Source organism: Ailuropoda melanoleuca, chromosome 6, assembly GCF_002007445.2.
Source record: "Ailuropoda melanoleuca isolate Jingjing chromosome 6, ASM200744v2, whole genome shotgun sequence".
NCBI lineage: Eukaryota > Metazoa > Chordata > Mammalia > Carnivora > Ursidae > Ailuropoda > Ailuropoda melanoleuca.
In genome coordinates this window covers 96220641-96236191 of record NC_048223.1, presented here as the reverse complement: position 1 = coordinate 96236191, position 15551 = coordinate 96220641, and the positions used below count along the sequence as shown (strand labels likewise).

General features: G+C 43.4%; 1 protein-coding gene across 3 annotated transcripts in view; it reads left to right on the top strand.

Moving 5' to 3' along the window:
• The window catches only part of MYOF (myoferlin), a 150535-nt gene that overhangs the window by 85653 nt on the left and 49331 nt on the right, over positions 1 to 15551 (top strand). For all 3 annotated transcript variants that reach the window (XM_019796275.2, XM_002916109.4, XM_034662965.1), the window contains 7 exons: positions 526 to 703; positions 1883 to 2007; positions 4169 to 4275; positions 6586 to 6778; positions 7964 to 8119; positions 11114 to 11245; positions 13403 to 13566. In XM_019796275.2, coding sequence (XP_019651834.2) covers positions 526 to 703; positions 1883 to 2007; positions 4169 to 4275; positions 6586 to 6778; positions 7964 to 8119; positions 11114 to 11245; positions 13403 to 13566 — 1055 coding nt within the window. The remainder of the gene's footprint in view (positions 1 to 525; positions 704 to 1882; positions 2008 to 4168; positions 4276 to 6585; positions 6779 to 7963; positions 8120 to 11113; positions 11246 to 13402; positions 13567 to 15551) is intronic.

Below are 15551 nucleotides of genomic sequence, written 5' to 3'. Positions count from 1 at the left end.
TTAAAAAAAAAAAAAAGAAAATTAGTACTTAAATAATTCAAACAATTAAAAAGGTAGAAAGTAAGGCTAGCCATAATCTCTTTACCTTCCCCAACATAACTGTTAACAATTTTATTTCTATTCTTCCAGATTTCCTTCATGCATATTCCAATATTAAAATATTCAATGGGTTCACCTAGAAATGTCTTTTTTCCATGTTTGCACATATGGGTCTACCTGTCTTTTTATTAACTTTATTCCATTATACGGCTGTAACATAATTTGCTTAACCAGTGACTTATTGATAAACATATGTATTGTTTTCCTTTTTACTCTATTTCAGTCAACACTGCAGTGAACATCTTGGTACTTCTATCTTTGCCCACTTGAATGAGCACAAGAGAAACTGCTAGGTTTAAGAACATTTTCTCCTGGCATATAATTCAATACTAATTATTAGGTTTAAAACTACACCTGCTAGAAACCCACATATGAATAAGAGCAAAACAAGTTTCACTGAGCCTCATGTCTGCTCATACCTTATAGAAATACCAGCGAAGGCGGAAGTATAGCCTGTGTGCCGTGTTCCATTCAGCCACCATGTTGCAAGATGTTGGCGAGGCCATTCAGTTTGAAGTCAGCATTGGGAACTATGGCAACAAATTTGACACGACTTGTAAGCCTTTGGCATCAACCACTCAGTACAGCCGTGCCGTATTCGATGGTAAGACTCCCTCTAACCATCTCTCCTTACATGTTTACAGTGGGTGCACCACAGGACTAGAAGCACCCGGCATATTCTCCCTTTGGCGGCCATTACATTCAGCATGTGGTTTGTGGGAAGAAAAGGTTGAATGGGGAAGAGAGGTGTCTGGAGTTCAAGTACCTTCAAGACTGGTCAAACCCAAGAAGTCACAGGCTCTTTGCCAGGGTCTGAACCCTAGCTCCCCCTCCCATGTCCAACTTTCACACTGGCTATGCCTTGTAAAATCATAAGATGGCAACTTGCTGAACTCTGAGCTCCCCCAGATCAGCTCCTGCTCTGCCCACCACCACCCAACCAAGCCCCAAACTACTTTTAGATTGAGTAGTTGATGTGGACAGGACTCTGGCTCAAGCCCTGGAAAATCTATCTTCTGGTCTTTATTCTATGACTCACCAGCACTATGACCTTAGCCACATCGCTTAATTGTAACCTTCAGTTTCAGCCTCTTCTCCAAAGTTGCTGTGAGGATTGAATAGCTGTATTTGAACAAAGGTGGATGAGAAACTAGTGTATACAATAAGTCATAATAGAAAGCTGAGTATGAGAATGCTCTAGTGAAGGTATCAACAAATGGTTTCAGAGTATACAGAAAGGAGAGAGAAATTCCAACTGAATGTTCCAACAGTATTGCCATAGTTTTTACCTAAATTCTGTACAAGCAGTGTTAAAATATAAAATGTGCTAGAAAATGTTGGCTGATGATTCTTAATCATCATAAGACTCTAAGTAATACCAAACCCCATGTATCCAGCTAAGGCTTTAGAAAACAGAAAATTCTTTTTTTTTTTTTGCCCCAATTCCAACAAAAATATTTATTTAGAGTAGCAGGTGCAGACACATACAATCTAACCTCTTATGCTGTGTATTTTCTGCGGCCATGTTACGTAATCACCAGTGATGTTCAGACACATGATCCTGAATATTACAAGATCCTGAAATTGTTGTATTCAGTTTATTAGGGTATTTTAGAGAGATTTTCAAAACAACTATCCCTCAGTTCCTTCAAATAAAACTTAAAAACCAGATTATCCCAAACCATTCCTTGTACAGATCAGGCAGTATTCCAGTTTGCACATCTCTTAATAATCGTGCTGTTTAAGGGTCTGGTGTTCATTGACTCTCAATGTTCTACACCAGGGAACTACTATTATTACTTGCCTTGGGCCCACACAAAGCCAGTTGTTACCCTGACTTCATACTGGGAGGACATTAGTCATCGTCTGGATGCGGTGAACATTCTCCTAGCCATGGCAGAACGGCTGGTAAGTTTATCTTTTCTACATTTCCTTTCCACCAAACAGTAAATTATGTGTGAGTTTTAGGCTAAACCCCTCTAACACAAGACCTCAGATATAGTGATAAGCAAGATAAAAGCTCTTTAGTAACACAGTTGAGGTAGGTGTTCCAAGGCTGGTATGGAGGGTCTGTGGTAGTGGGGACCCAGACTCCTTCCCCCTTGTTGCTCTGCCACCGCTTAGGAGTTGTCATTGTGCGCATGGTTGAGGCGGCTCACTGCTACACCTGCCCTCCAGCCTGAGGGAAGGGGAGTGGGGAAGTAGATGACACAGGCCTTTCCCTTGAAGGGAAAGACCTAGAAGTCACACACTTGACTTCTACTCATTCGCCATTGGCTGGAACAGTCACACAGCCACGTCTTACTATAAGGGAATTGGGAAATGCAGTCTTATGCTTGGGTTGGCAGATGGCCGGATGAAAGCCCTCTTACTAAGGAAGGGGGTGGTGGATATCAAAGTAGGAGGACAACCCACAGTTTCTGCCACAATGAGGTGTGGTGTGGAGAATGGTTCACTCCAATAGAAACATGCAGCCCTTAGAACCTTACTGTTAAAGGAGTAAAAATCTCCACTGTGGGAAGAGGTGGGCTCAGAGGAACCAGAGCTTGACATTTGATACTCTTTTTGTAAACTAGAGGACCTTGTTTGGAGGTTTGGGGGTACCCTCTGGTAGAAACTGCATAGATGTGGTATCTGTAATTTTCCATCTAGTTGACATTGATGAGAAGAAGGGACATATGGTTGGGAGATTCCTAAGTAAGTCGAAGATATTAAATTACTTCTATCAGGTGCTGATAAAAGCCATCTGTTATTAGTGTTTTGACTTCCAAATTAAATTAGAATTAATTTTTTCTAAGATCTAACCTCTGTCAGGGCAGGACCAATATGTGTGGGGGTCCTGAAATATACCTGATCTAAGAGTCCATAGCAAAATCTAAAAATACTGTTTTATTTATAAAGACAGTATTGAAGGAGAATTGTAGGTTTAAGTTAACATAAGCATAATTGTTCACATAATAAAGCTGCAACTGATATGCAGTCTAGTTGTGGTATTAACTTCCAGTCCTCTGTCTTGAGGGGATTAGTAAGAAATTGGTCACCTCTCTATTCTGGGTGTTCTTCAGCCTCATCATCAACATTGACCAGGCTGTCCCTATTCCATGCTAAGCTGGATGGGATGGCGGCTTCCCGTGATCAGGACTTTTGGTAATCACGGAGGACCCTCTCTCCATCCGTCTGTCAGCAGATGCTCGAAGTGACACAACAGTATGTTCTGGGCTCATCTTGCACTTACCTGCCTCAGCCCACATCGCCATTTTCCCGAGAATTCTATTTCCTTTTAGTAGAATAGCATGTATAAACCAACATCTGGATATTAGAATGCTGACTATTATGTAGATGTCATTGCTTCGAGGCCTTCTCAGTGGACAGGCTTAAACACAAGCACACACCCACGCATTACTCACATGTCAGTTTATTTCTAGATCTCTCAATATGTGAAAAGCAATGAATTTATAAGGATAATTCCAATTCCATTCTAATATCAGAGGTTTATTCTAGCTTTCCCAGTTTCTATAGTTATAACTCCTTTCTCCAACAGTGATAAACCTCATTTGGTCATTTGTTAAACCCTAAAATCCATAGAGAAACCACTGTGAAAAACAAACAAATTTAGAGTTTGATACATTCATAGTTCTTTTCTCTAAACTGAGAGAGTATCATCCAAATATTGTGTTCTAAAGTTATTTGGGTTAGTTTGGTGTATTTACGTTATTCATCTGTAATATAGGTCATTTGTTTCTGTTTTGTATTCCATGTTGGGGTTCCTTCACCCATCTTTGTTGGTTTTATTTCCTTTTTGAATACATAAAATACATGGTTTCGAAGGTCGAAGGTAAAGGAAACATTGTCCTATAACTTGTACATGTCAGCATTGATTGCATTTTGAAGGCAAGTAAATAGTGTTAAGCTATGGTGAGCATTTTTTAAATGTAAAAAAATTAAATGCTCTGGTTTTTCTGTTAAGCCTTTTGTGCATTTTTTTTCTTAAAGATAAACATTAAACCTTTACTGAGTTTAAGGGCATGATGCACAATGACCAATTATTTTCTCTTTCCAAACTCTCCAGCAATTGAACCTAGAGGCTCTGAAATCAGGGATGCAAGGTAAAGTTCCTGCAAGCCAGCTGGCCGAAATATGGTTGAAGTTGATCGATGAAGTCATAGAAGATACAAGGTACAGTGATCTTGTTCCTATCTCAGAATTCCCAGTCTTGCTCTCCTCCCTAAAACTGTAAGACTAAAAGAGTCACCAGAATTGTTTCCAGTGTTTGCCTGAAAAATGAATTTGAGTTAGTCAAGATTCTCAAAAGGCCCTAGTCACTGGGAGGAGTCTCTGAATCACCACCAGGAAAAGCTCCACTTTCAGATTCTGTGCCAATTTTAAAGCAGCCTCGGGAGGCTGAGGCCCCTGCAGGAAACATATCCCAGCAGGCCCAGGCCTGACCCCCTCCCACCAATCCTTGGGTGCCCACTGCCAGGAGAAAGAGGACTCCTGTCTCCCACAGAGAATGGGGCTTAGGGGTGGAGCATCGACTTTGCCATTCAGAATAACATTCCTAATTCACAAACACATTTTTAGAAACAGGCTTTTTACTTGTCTTTTTTACTGAATGCCTATTGAACTCTGGCTAAGGTTCCCTTCACAAAGCCAGTAGATTTGACTTGAGCCAAAGAACCTTTTATAACTGACTTGGGGAAACAGCTCAGATCTGGGCATTTGGAAATCAAAGGGGGAAGTGATTCATTCCAAACTCATTTTAAATATTGACTAATAGTGCAGTGGACAGGGAAGTTACAAAAGAAAAGCATATTGAAAACTTCTCATAAGCAGCAAAAACCAGGGATGGTCCCTACCCCGCCCGCCCCCCTCCCCTCCGCCCAGGGCTAATATCCTCGGTTTCCCTGTCGTCCTGTGCCTTCTAGTGGTTTCGCTAGGTCATTGAAACGCAGCTGAGATCAGAGGAAGGCTAGGCTCTAGTTTCAGTTCAGAGGTTTTAAATCTGGGGCTTCAGAGGTCATCTCTCCCAGTCTCCTTATTTTACGGGTGAGGAAACAGAGGCCCAAGGAGGTGAAATGACGCATCTGATGCCCAGAGTTGGGTTTATCCACACAACTTTCCCTGCTATATGCCTCACATAGACAACAAGTCTTTACTGAAGGTCTCATGTGTGACTTTGGAGCCAGCAGCTTCCATATGCATTTTTGCCGCAAGGACTCATTCCAGGGACTTAACTTTCCAGTGCATTGCCTTAATTACTAATGCAACCAAATAGAAACACTTGGTAATACTTTCATGTAGAAAATTCTGTGAATTTTAGGGTTTGCTGAGCAAAACAGAGAACTATTTATATACACAGTTTTTGAACCAAGTAGATGTGAACTGTTTTTGAAGAATCAAATGGAATCTTTTTAACTTGATTTAACAGGAAATTTTTGTTTATAAGAAGTCTTGCTAGGATTTCCTTCATTTAAGAACCTAGGGGACATTCAAATCAATGGAATTTCTAGGTAGAAACAATGTGAGTAGAACTTCCTGGAATTGGTGACACACTCACCCGGTGGCCCCACCAGCTGCCGTGGTGAGACGAAGACTGCAGAAGAAGGTGAATTCTGGCCCCCAGCTCAGCTCTTCTAGACTTCTCATTTTAATGGGAGCTTTGCCTCCACAAGTGGTTCTTAACCTTTTGGGAACTAATGGGCCCCTTTGAATGTCTAATGAGACTATGAGAGTGAGGAAGACAAAGCTTGAAGATGATAGCCACTCTGCAGTCAGCATTGTTCTAAGTGCTCTCCATGTGTGAATTTATTTATTTCTCCAGCAACCCTAAAAGACAGATCCTGTTTTCCCACATTTGAAGGTAGGAAAACAAGAGATTAACTTCTCAAGATCACAGAACTTGTAAATGGTGGAGCCAGGATCTGTACCCAGATGGTCAGCTCCAAAGCATGCGGCCTTTATCATATGCCACACTGCCTGCCAACACAGGCACAGACTTTTTAAATAAGTTCCAGGGGTTTGCAGACCTCCTGAGCCCCTGCCCCCTCCACGGACTGCCTAGGGGTGCATGGTCCTTAAGAACCCTGCTGCTGAATGCTCTGTAGTCTGCCTTCCCCTCCTTCATCTTGCGGGTCTGTACGCTGGTTGTAAGATGCAAAAGAAAGGAAGGCCTGTTCCTCCCAAATGCTGCAGCTGTTACCATCTTCTCTCCCGTGACTCCACGGGCCTGGAGTCAAACCCAAGAAATTGCTTTGGAATTTTCATCCCCCCACCCAACCACATTCCTCGTGAGAGTCAAGGAGAGTCTGTCAGGCAGGTGCCTTCTGCCGGTGCCGCATACACTCAACTTCAGCTGAAACGTGCTCATGCTGATGGAGTTGGGGAACTGGTGCAGCTTGCAAGATGGAAGTCAGGCAGAGGTGAATCGGACAGCTCTGAAGCCCAAAAAGCTATTCTGCAGATTATCTGTTGCTTTTCTTTCTTTAGGTACACGTTGCCTCTCATGGAAGGAAAAGCTAACGTCACAATTCTTGACACTCAGATCCAAAAGTTGCGGTCCCGATCTCTCTCCCAGATCCATGAGGCAGCTGTGAGGATGAGGTCTGAGGCCACAGAGGTGAAGTCTACACTGGCGGAGATTGAGGACTGGCTTGAGAAATTCCTGCAACTTACTGAAGAGGTAGGACTTTCAAACTACTCAAAGGTCACTTGACATGGAAGAGGGGTTCTGTGGAATGGCTCCACGGCTAGAGAAGATGGTTGGAGAATCCAGCACGTTATCTTGGATATGGAGCAGATCTGACAGGTGTTGAAACCAAGGAGTGACGGCTGGATGCTAATGTGTAATTGCCTGAGCATTACTGAAGTGAGGACAGGAGAAGAATTTTGAGTTGATGGTCCTGGAAAGGTCTTCAAAGTAGAGAAATCATTATCATTATCATGATACAGTCAGAGACTGCCTCAAGTAGAGGGATAAAGTAGCAAATCTGTGTGGCATAGAGGATGAAACGCCGCCTTTGCCTGGGATTGGGAGGACCTGCTTGTGAATCCTGGGTCTGCCATATGTAAACTTGGGCAGCCTCTCCAAGCTTCAGTTTCCCCGTATGTGAAATGGAGATCATCGTAGTACTCACCTCACAGCCCTGTATTGTGAAGATTCAAGAAGATGAATATAGAGGGCTTAGCACAGTGCGGGGCACTCTGTGGTGCTGGATGCATGTTGGCTGCTATTAACCTCTGGGAACCGGAAAACCGAGAGAGCGGGAGACCCCTCCCGTTGAGCTTCAGAGATTCAGGTGGAGGGGGATCGCAGTTGATCTGTGGATAGAAATACATTTGCAAAAACATGGGATTAGAAGTAATTTTTGTTTTCTGCTTTCTGTGCTTTGGGACTTTCAAAGTTTCCTGTGGTAAACTTATATCACCGTTACAGTCACAAAAAGGTTTTAAAAAAACTAGATGAACATCTCAGGTGTGGCGAACCCTGGATTGTGAGCTGCAGATGGCTTTGTCTGTGTCCTGTGCCATGTGTGAAACCTGTAACCCCAGACTGCTGTTGAGGGCTTTCTTCAAATGATGGGTGAGAGGAGAGGGGGTATTTCCTATAATACCTCTCAGAGCTGTGTAGGTCAGTCTTTGGGCAGGTGGAGAGCCCCTTCTGCTGCACCCTCTTCCTTCTGGCCTGCCGCAGTGGGCCTCCCAGCCTTGCAGGCTCAGTGTGGTCCCCCGGAAGATGGGTGACTCAGAATTCAGGCGGATCCCTAACCACAGAGTTTCTTTGCTAAGCAGAGCCCTGAGGAGCCAGCCTGCAGCGTGTCTGGTCCCTCTGTGTGCAGACTCACTCCAGCTTTGCTTCCTTTTGCAGCCACAGAACAGTATGCCTGACATTATCATCTGGATGATCCGGGGAGAGAAGAGACTGGCCTATGCACGCATCCCTGCACATCAGGTTTTATACTCCACCAGCGGGGAGAGTGCGTCTGGGAAATTCTGCGGGAAAACCCAGACCATCCTGCTGAAGGTACGGCTTCATCCCTGTGTAATGCGAGCTACTTAAATGCAAAACCCGCAGTCCCGAGAAGGGGCTGCTTTCTTTGCTGATCATTGTATGACTAGGGAGATCGTGATAATTCCAACCCATTTCCTGGCACCTTCCCCTAGGGCGGTAATTCCCAGAGAGTGGTCTGGGGTCTGTTGGCATTCAGTCAAGGACACTTCTGTAGAGATCTCTGTGACACTAACATTAACGTGACATTGTGAATGCTGTGCTTTCTGGCATGAATTTTCCTGTTATTTCTAATGTCTTATGCTAAGCAATGCTTCCTCTCCTTCCCTTCTAGTGAGTGTGCAGGAAGTAGGAACAAAAAGAGAAAGTAATATAGACAGTCCATGCAATCTATGCCCTGACCAAATGGATCCTCAGAGTGAAAACTTCTGAGAATTTGCTGCTTTAGGGCAGTGGTTCTGAACATTTTTAGAGTCACAGGCTCCTTTAAGAACCTAATGAAAGCTACCGGTCCTCTCTTCTAGAAGAACGCACATCTCACGTGCATCCAACGTTTAACACATGATTCAGGAGCTTCCTAGACCCCCGTAAGCCCATCCCAGGACCCCGCATTAGAAACTGCTCTGTGTGTGCTTATGGAGAACCAGGGGAGGGCCTGGGGCTGAAAACCAAGAAATCAAAATAGTCCCAGCTGCCTGGTTTGACATTCCTGTCCCCGGCCAACCCCAGCCCAGTTCTTCGGATTTGGGGGAAGAAATAAAAATTAAGAAGAGAAAAAGCAGTCGGGGTAGAGTGTTCTTTTAAAACAAGGAGATATCTGCTAACTTTTAATAAATGTACTCATTGTTCTTTAATCGGGAGAGTTAAAATAGAACCAGAGTGATTAACTTCCTTCAAGTATCTGTTGGAGGAACAAATTTTACTTAGGATAGAACCACAATTATAATTGTGTCTGTCAGCAGTCGGTGGAAGCAAACTGACTAATAAATAAAATTTTGCAGTAGGTGGGACAGGAGGCAGCATGGTGTTTTCGGTATTAGGTTTTAGAACTCGGTGGATAAACGGCAAAATGCTTTCAAGACAATGTTTTATGTAGTTATTGATTTTGTTAACACTCATCCAGTTTAGGGAGACATTTAATTCACTGGGGTTTTTTGCTGGTCTTGGGACCCCTTTACACTCAAAAAAATTATTGAAGACCCCAGAGAGCTTTTGTTTATGTGGGTCATAATTATCAATATTTACTGTAATAGAAATTAAAATGAGAAATTTTAAAAATATTTGTTTTAAAATAACAATTAAACCCATTACACATTAACATAAATTACGTATTTTTAATAAAACATAACTGTATTCTCTTTACAAAATTAGAAGAGTGTTTTCCATTTTTACAAACCTCTTTAATGCCTGGCTTCACAGAAATATAACTGGATTCTCATATCTGCTTCTACATTTAATCTGATAAAATAAGTTGTTTGGTTGAAGTCTATGAAGAGAGGGGCGCCTGAGAGGCTCAGTTGGTTAAGCATCTGCTTTCAGCTCGGGTCATGATCCCCGGGTCCTGGGATGGAGCCCCCCACCCCAGCATTGCTCAGTGGGGAGTCTGCTTCTCCCTGTGCCTCCCTCTACCTCTGCCTGCTACTCTCTCTGCCTGTGCTTTGTCTCTCTGTATAAAATCTTTTTTAAAATTTCTAAAAAGAAAAAAAAAGTATATGAAGGGAATCAGGCGTCACATAGATATGTAACTGGAAAAGGGAAGAGTATTTTAATACCCTTTTCAAATAATTGTGAATACACATTTTTGGTAGAACACCAGACTCAAGTAGTAGCTTCTAAAAGGTGATTTGCAGCTTGGAATTTGAAACTGTATGAGTGAACTTTTCATTCCCGGCTGCATTGAAATCCACTGGTTTATTTTGTACTTCGAATGGTTCTATTATCCATGCGTGATTTTGTAACATTTAGCATTGATCATTTAGAAGAGATCAGTTCATTGAGTGATGCAGATCTTCCTAACGTTGACACACTTCATCTTACAACGTTGAAAGAAAATCACGTTAATTAATATCACTCACCAGAAAAGTCTCTATGTATCAGGATGCTATCAAACTTACCATGACAGATACAAGTTTTCCAGAATTCTTATTTTTACTTGGAAGCCTGAATTTTATCATTGGCAACAGAATACAGTCCATTATTGTCCTTGAAGTGACGGGCTTACTTTGTTTATGTTCAAGGACACATCTGCCCCATACTCCAGCCTGAGTAACCATATTTGTCAGTTGCTGTTTCAAGTAAAAAAGATTCCCATTTAAAAAAAAAAAAAAAGGCTAATTCAGTTCACGTTTCAAGCAATTGCACAAGAGCTTTTTCTCAGGATATACATTAATATGCGGCAGAAGTGATTGGTGTGTACTTTCCATTTCGTTAACAAAATATTAAAAAGATGTCGTCACAGGGGCGCCTGGCCGGCTCAGTCTAGAGCACGTGACTCCTGATCTCGGAGTCATGAGCGGAGCCTACTTAAAAAAAAAAAAAAAAAGGTTAAAAAAAATGTACTCAAGGATCATGATTTGATAAGACTAGTAATTTTTACTGTTTTATTGAGGGAATTGATAAGTAAGACTATCATTTGTTTCCTTCTCATGAGCACGGGCTCGGGCTGGCGTTACTGGCCTGATCCCCGCTGCAACGCCCCGAGTCTCAGCCACATGCTTTTGCACCGTCGACACAGTGAAAAAGACCAGGAACGTCTTGGTTTTATTAGGAAAATAGTTTAACTCCATGAACCTCCTGGAAACGTCTCAAGGGCACAAGGGGTCTGTGAGAACCGCCGCTTTTGTTGTTGTTATAATCTCTGCTGTAGGGTCGTTTGGAAATAGTTTAGCTACGCAAACGTGAAATTAGACTGGGGAGAGCCGCGATCAGACGTTCAGTCCGCTCTGCGCTTGAACGTAATGTGCTAGCCTGTGCTGCCCCCGAATCACGTTGTTATTGTGCGTCTCACAGTATCCGCAGGAGAAAGCCCACGGACCGAAGGTGCCCGCGGAGCTGCGAGTGAACATCTGGCTGGGCTTGAGTGCTGTCGAGAAGAAGTTCAATAGCTTCGCGGAAGGAACGTTCACCGTCTTTGCCGAAATGGTACGTTCAGTGACATCACTATCTAGTCCTCTTGGTGGGGGGGTTCCTCTTACTTGTCATCCTTAGAGAAAACATTCATCCCTCAGCACCCAGCCATCAGCCACAGCCGTCAGCACTGCCTAAAACCCCATCCGAGGGACCTTCACCTGGGGGGCTGGGGAAAGATTGGCAGGAGGTTTTGTTGTCCACGCTGGGACCCTTGGGTGTGATTCACACATAGACAACCCAGTAATGAGGGCGCTGGGGAGGTGCAGACCTGGAGAGCTGTGCTTGGAAGTGGGGGTCTTTGGACAGCAGAAGACGCATTCCTCACGTAGGGAAAGCCTCCCTAAGTGATTATAAAACTGCGTATCCTGTTGAAGATGCCGACTGCCGGGGCCACCCCGGTGATTCTGATTGTGTCACTGAGTGAGGGATTAGCCCCAGCAATGATTCCTGTGTGGGTGGACGTGGGGCCTCAGTGGACCACTTTGAGAAACAACAAAATACGTGGGAGACACAAGAAGCCCTTACGGCGCAGGCTTGGAAGTGCCATTGGAGAGAAACAGAGGGTGTGCTGGAAGCCACAGGGAGGGCCCTGGATGACAGTTATGTGCGGTCAGCTGGCAATGTGGAGTAGGGGCCTCAGGGCACAGGTAGGCGACACTCGCTCCAGCATTCGTGGAGGGTTTCTGGGCATCAGCCTGCCCTCTAGCTCTGAGGCTAGAGATAAGCTGGAAGAAGCTAGTACTGAACAAGGATCAACCAGTCCAGGGCTCCCTTTCATCTTTTCCCATTTCTAGATCCTTCCCTGCATAGCTCAGACTCTAGTTCCAATTCATGTTAAAGAGACGATCCATGCATTTTAGTTGCGTGACTCTAGTTTCTTTAGATTTGCACAACCTATAGGCACCAGTAGGGGCACATTAATAACAATAATGGACATTTCACTGGTTCTTGCCTTCCTGTGCTAACAGTAGACCTCAGTTCTCTGCAGAATCCACCAGCACCCCCAGCCCCTACTACATTTCTGGAGGTCTCTGAGGTACTTCACCTGTGCTAACGGTCTTGCCAGACTTCTTGACTAGATTTTACTATAGCCACCCTGGCTTCCAGACAGAAGTGGTGGGAACACCCTGCTCCTCCACTCTGTGTCCTTGTCACTTAGAAACCAAAGGAGCCACGCACGTGCCCCCAAGTCTCACAGCCCCTTGTGGCAATAGCTCTTCTTTAGCTGCTTCCTTGAGCCTATCTTCTTTCAAGGCTCAGAACCCATATCTGAGACAGGTACTGGTGTGTCTGCTTAAACCCAATTTCCCCATCAAACCTCTACTCAAACTTCTTCCTTCTTCAATCTCAAACTCCCCTGTCACTTGCAAATCATCTTTTCAGTGGGCTTATCAGCAGAAAAATGGAAGTTTCAGCTCGCACCCAAACAGGGACACTCACCACTGGCAAATCTCAACCGTTTTGATGGTTGACAGAGTGAAGAGCAGAGCATTGCAGATTTACAGCTTCGAACTTAGACAGACATGCCCTGTAAACAAGACTCTGTCTTTGCCACTAAACCTGCTTCTAGAAAGGTCTTGGTCTTCATCCCCACTACATTCCAGAGGGGATGAAGGCACAGAGCTTTTAGACCCCATAAAGGTTGGGGCCTTAAAGGACCTTCATATGTTAGACAGGTTCTTTGTAGACTGCCTGGGAAATGTACCATCAATTATAATGTTGATTCTGTGGGGAAACATGCCCCAAATTCTAGGCAATAGACTGTCTATAAATAAACTCTTAGAAGCCCGTACATTCATAAATTGAGGACTTTATGGGTATTTAAAAAATTAGGTCCAGAGAACCATTTGGAGACATTCAATATAATAATGGAGCCATTCAATATAATAATGGAACCACTATTTATAAAGCACTTTCAACTGCACATTTGAACAATTCTATGAGAACTGGTGCTATTATCCCCAATGAACAAATAGGAACACTGAGTCTAGAAAGATGAGTGATTTACCCCCAGTTGCATAATCAGTAGCAGCCCAAGTTAGGTCTGTACCTTCTAGGTATAAAGTTTTTTCACTGTCTATCATGGTTTAGCTTAAATGGGCTTAAAAATTTATGGGTGGGCTTTTTTCCCTTCTCTCTGATGGTGTTTCTCTCATTTGTTTTTAACAGTATGAAAATCAAGCTCTTATGTTTGGAAAATGGGGCATTTCTGGATTACTGGGTCGTCATAAATTTTCTGATGTCACAGGAAAAATAAAACTCAAGAGGGAATTCTTTTTGCCTCCAAAAGGCTGGGAATGGGAAGGAGACTGGATAGTTGATCCTGAAAGAAGGTAAGTTTTTCCATTTTCTGAGAAAAAAGGATGACAATGAAGGCTTTCCCTAGAAATTGCTAGATGAATCTTCTCCATCATCATTCTTGGTAATATTTATGTAACACCCACTGAGCATAAGTCCATAGAAACTTAAAATATGTCATTGGTGCCCCATAATAAAATAAGGAAATATAAAAACAGCTGGTACTAACGTTTGTTAAGAACTTATTATGTATGAATGTAGCACCAGTGTGCTAATCACTTTACTGAGTCTGGCCTATGTCCCTACAGGGTAGGTAGTGTCAAAAATTATGAAGGGTCTGAGATTTTTAGCTTACTTGCAAGTTAACAGGGTCACCTGCCATACTTCATGGATGCTGGCTGGACACACAGGACTCCTGGGTCAGAGACAAAGCACTTCCTTGCCAACAGCAATAGCAGTACCAATAGTAACATCTGCTCTAGTTCTCAGAACCCCGATTCCCACAGGGCGACAAGAAGATGGTCAAATGACACTTAAACATGAAGTGGTTGTGTAACAGGAGAGGAACCTGAGTTTAGGGAACCTGAATCTTTTATAATAGGTAGGAAGCATGCTGGCCCTTTGCTCGAGAGAGAAAGAGAGACACTATCTCTGTCTTCCAAGGTTATTCCTCCTGTAAATATCCTTGACACCGCAGAAACACAAGAACTCATAGAGAATTACCTCCCAACAAATAATAGTATGATCTCCACTTTACAGGTGAGGAAATGGAGACCTACGGAGATTAAGTAACTTGTCCAAAGATACATAGGTTGTAGTTGGTACCAGTCTAGCCTGGGCACCAAAACCAGCACTCAAGTATGATGCTGGAATGTCTGTAAGAAACAGTAGAAGGTACGCTTTAAATGGGTGACTTGTATGATATGTGAATTGTATCTCCAAAGCTTGTTATTAAAAAGAAAGGAACAGTAGAGGGGAGGCAAGCATGTGTCCCCTGCAGTTTGGGTTTCTGAATGTTGCCAACAGCTCTCGTAATCAGAGCTCCGTCTTCTCTACCTCATGACAGCATACTTGAGTTTGGAGGAAACAAGCTTGTGAAGTTGGATTTCAAGGCCTCAAACTAGAGTTTTTCCTCTCTGTCCACATTTGTTTCCTGTGATCACAGGCAGTAGGGAAGGAGGGAAATGAGTGTGCTGGGTCTGGTCTGGTCTGTTAAGACCCCATGATTGCACATGATTGCTTTTAACCCATGACAGCTTGCTTTGGATAGTTTGGATTGCTGGTGAGGAGAAGAAAAATGGCATTTGAATTGGACAGAAGGAAGGAAAGTTAGTGAGGACAGGGTAAGGTGGAGGCATTGTGTTTGGAAAAGCAGAAGGTCAAAGCATGTCAAGAGCTCAATGGGGCTCTGGAGGTGGCAGCCAGATCTTCTGCTCTCCTTCTCTGGGGCCCAGAAAGTGATGGATGAGCTTAATTTATACAAATAGTTGGGGCCCCTTCTATTCTGATTTCTTTCCAGTGCTTGATTCTAGGGGAGGGTTCGGCAGGGAAAATATGTAAGGACGGTAAAAGAAAAAGAAACCTCTCTTGAGTGGGTACCTGGCAGAAGACTTAAGTCAAAGTTGGAGCCTCTTTACTTTCCTTTATGGGTTGTCAAAATAGTTCCAATCCAAGAGGAAAGTTGGCATGGCCAAGAGTCATTACGGGTTTCTTAAGTATCTAAATGGAGTCTGGAGTCTTAAATGACCGGTTTGGCCGGTGACCTAGGAATTATCCAGAAAATTTAAACTCCTCCTTTCAGTTTGTGTTACGTAGACCATGCAAGCCGTGAGTAAAAATTTCCACACTTGGCCTCATGAGACTGTCTCCACTCCATTTTTTAAAATACGGGGAATGAGGGTGGACAACATCCTATTCTTTTGAACTGTTAGCCAGGCATTTTGCTGCAAAAAAGCTGAACGGCCCTGAAAAACAAAAATACGGAGCATGAGGCCCGTGAAGGAGCTGCCCACAGGGCTGT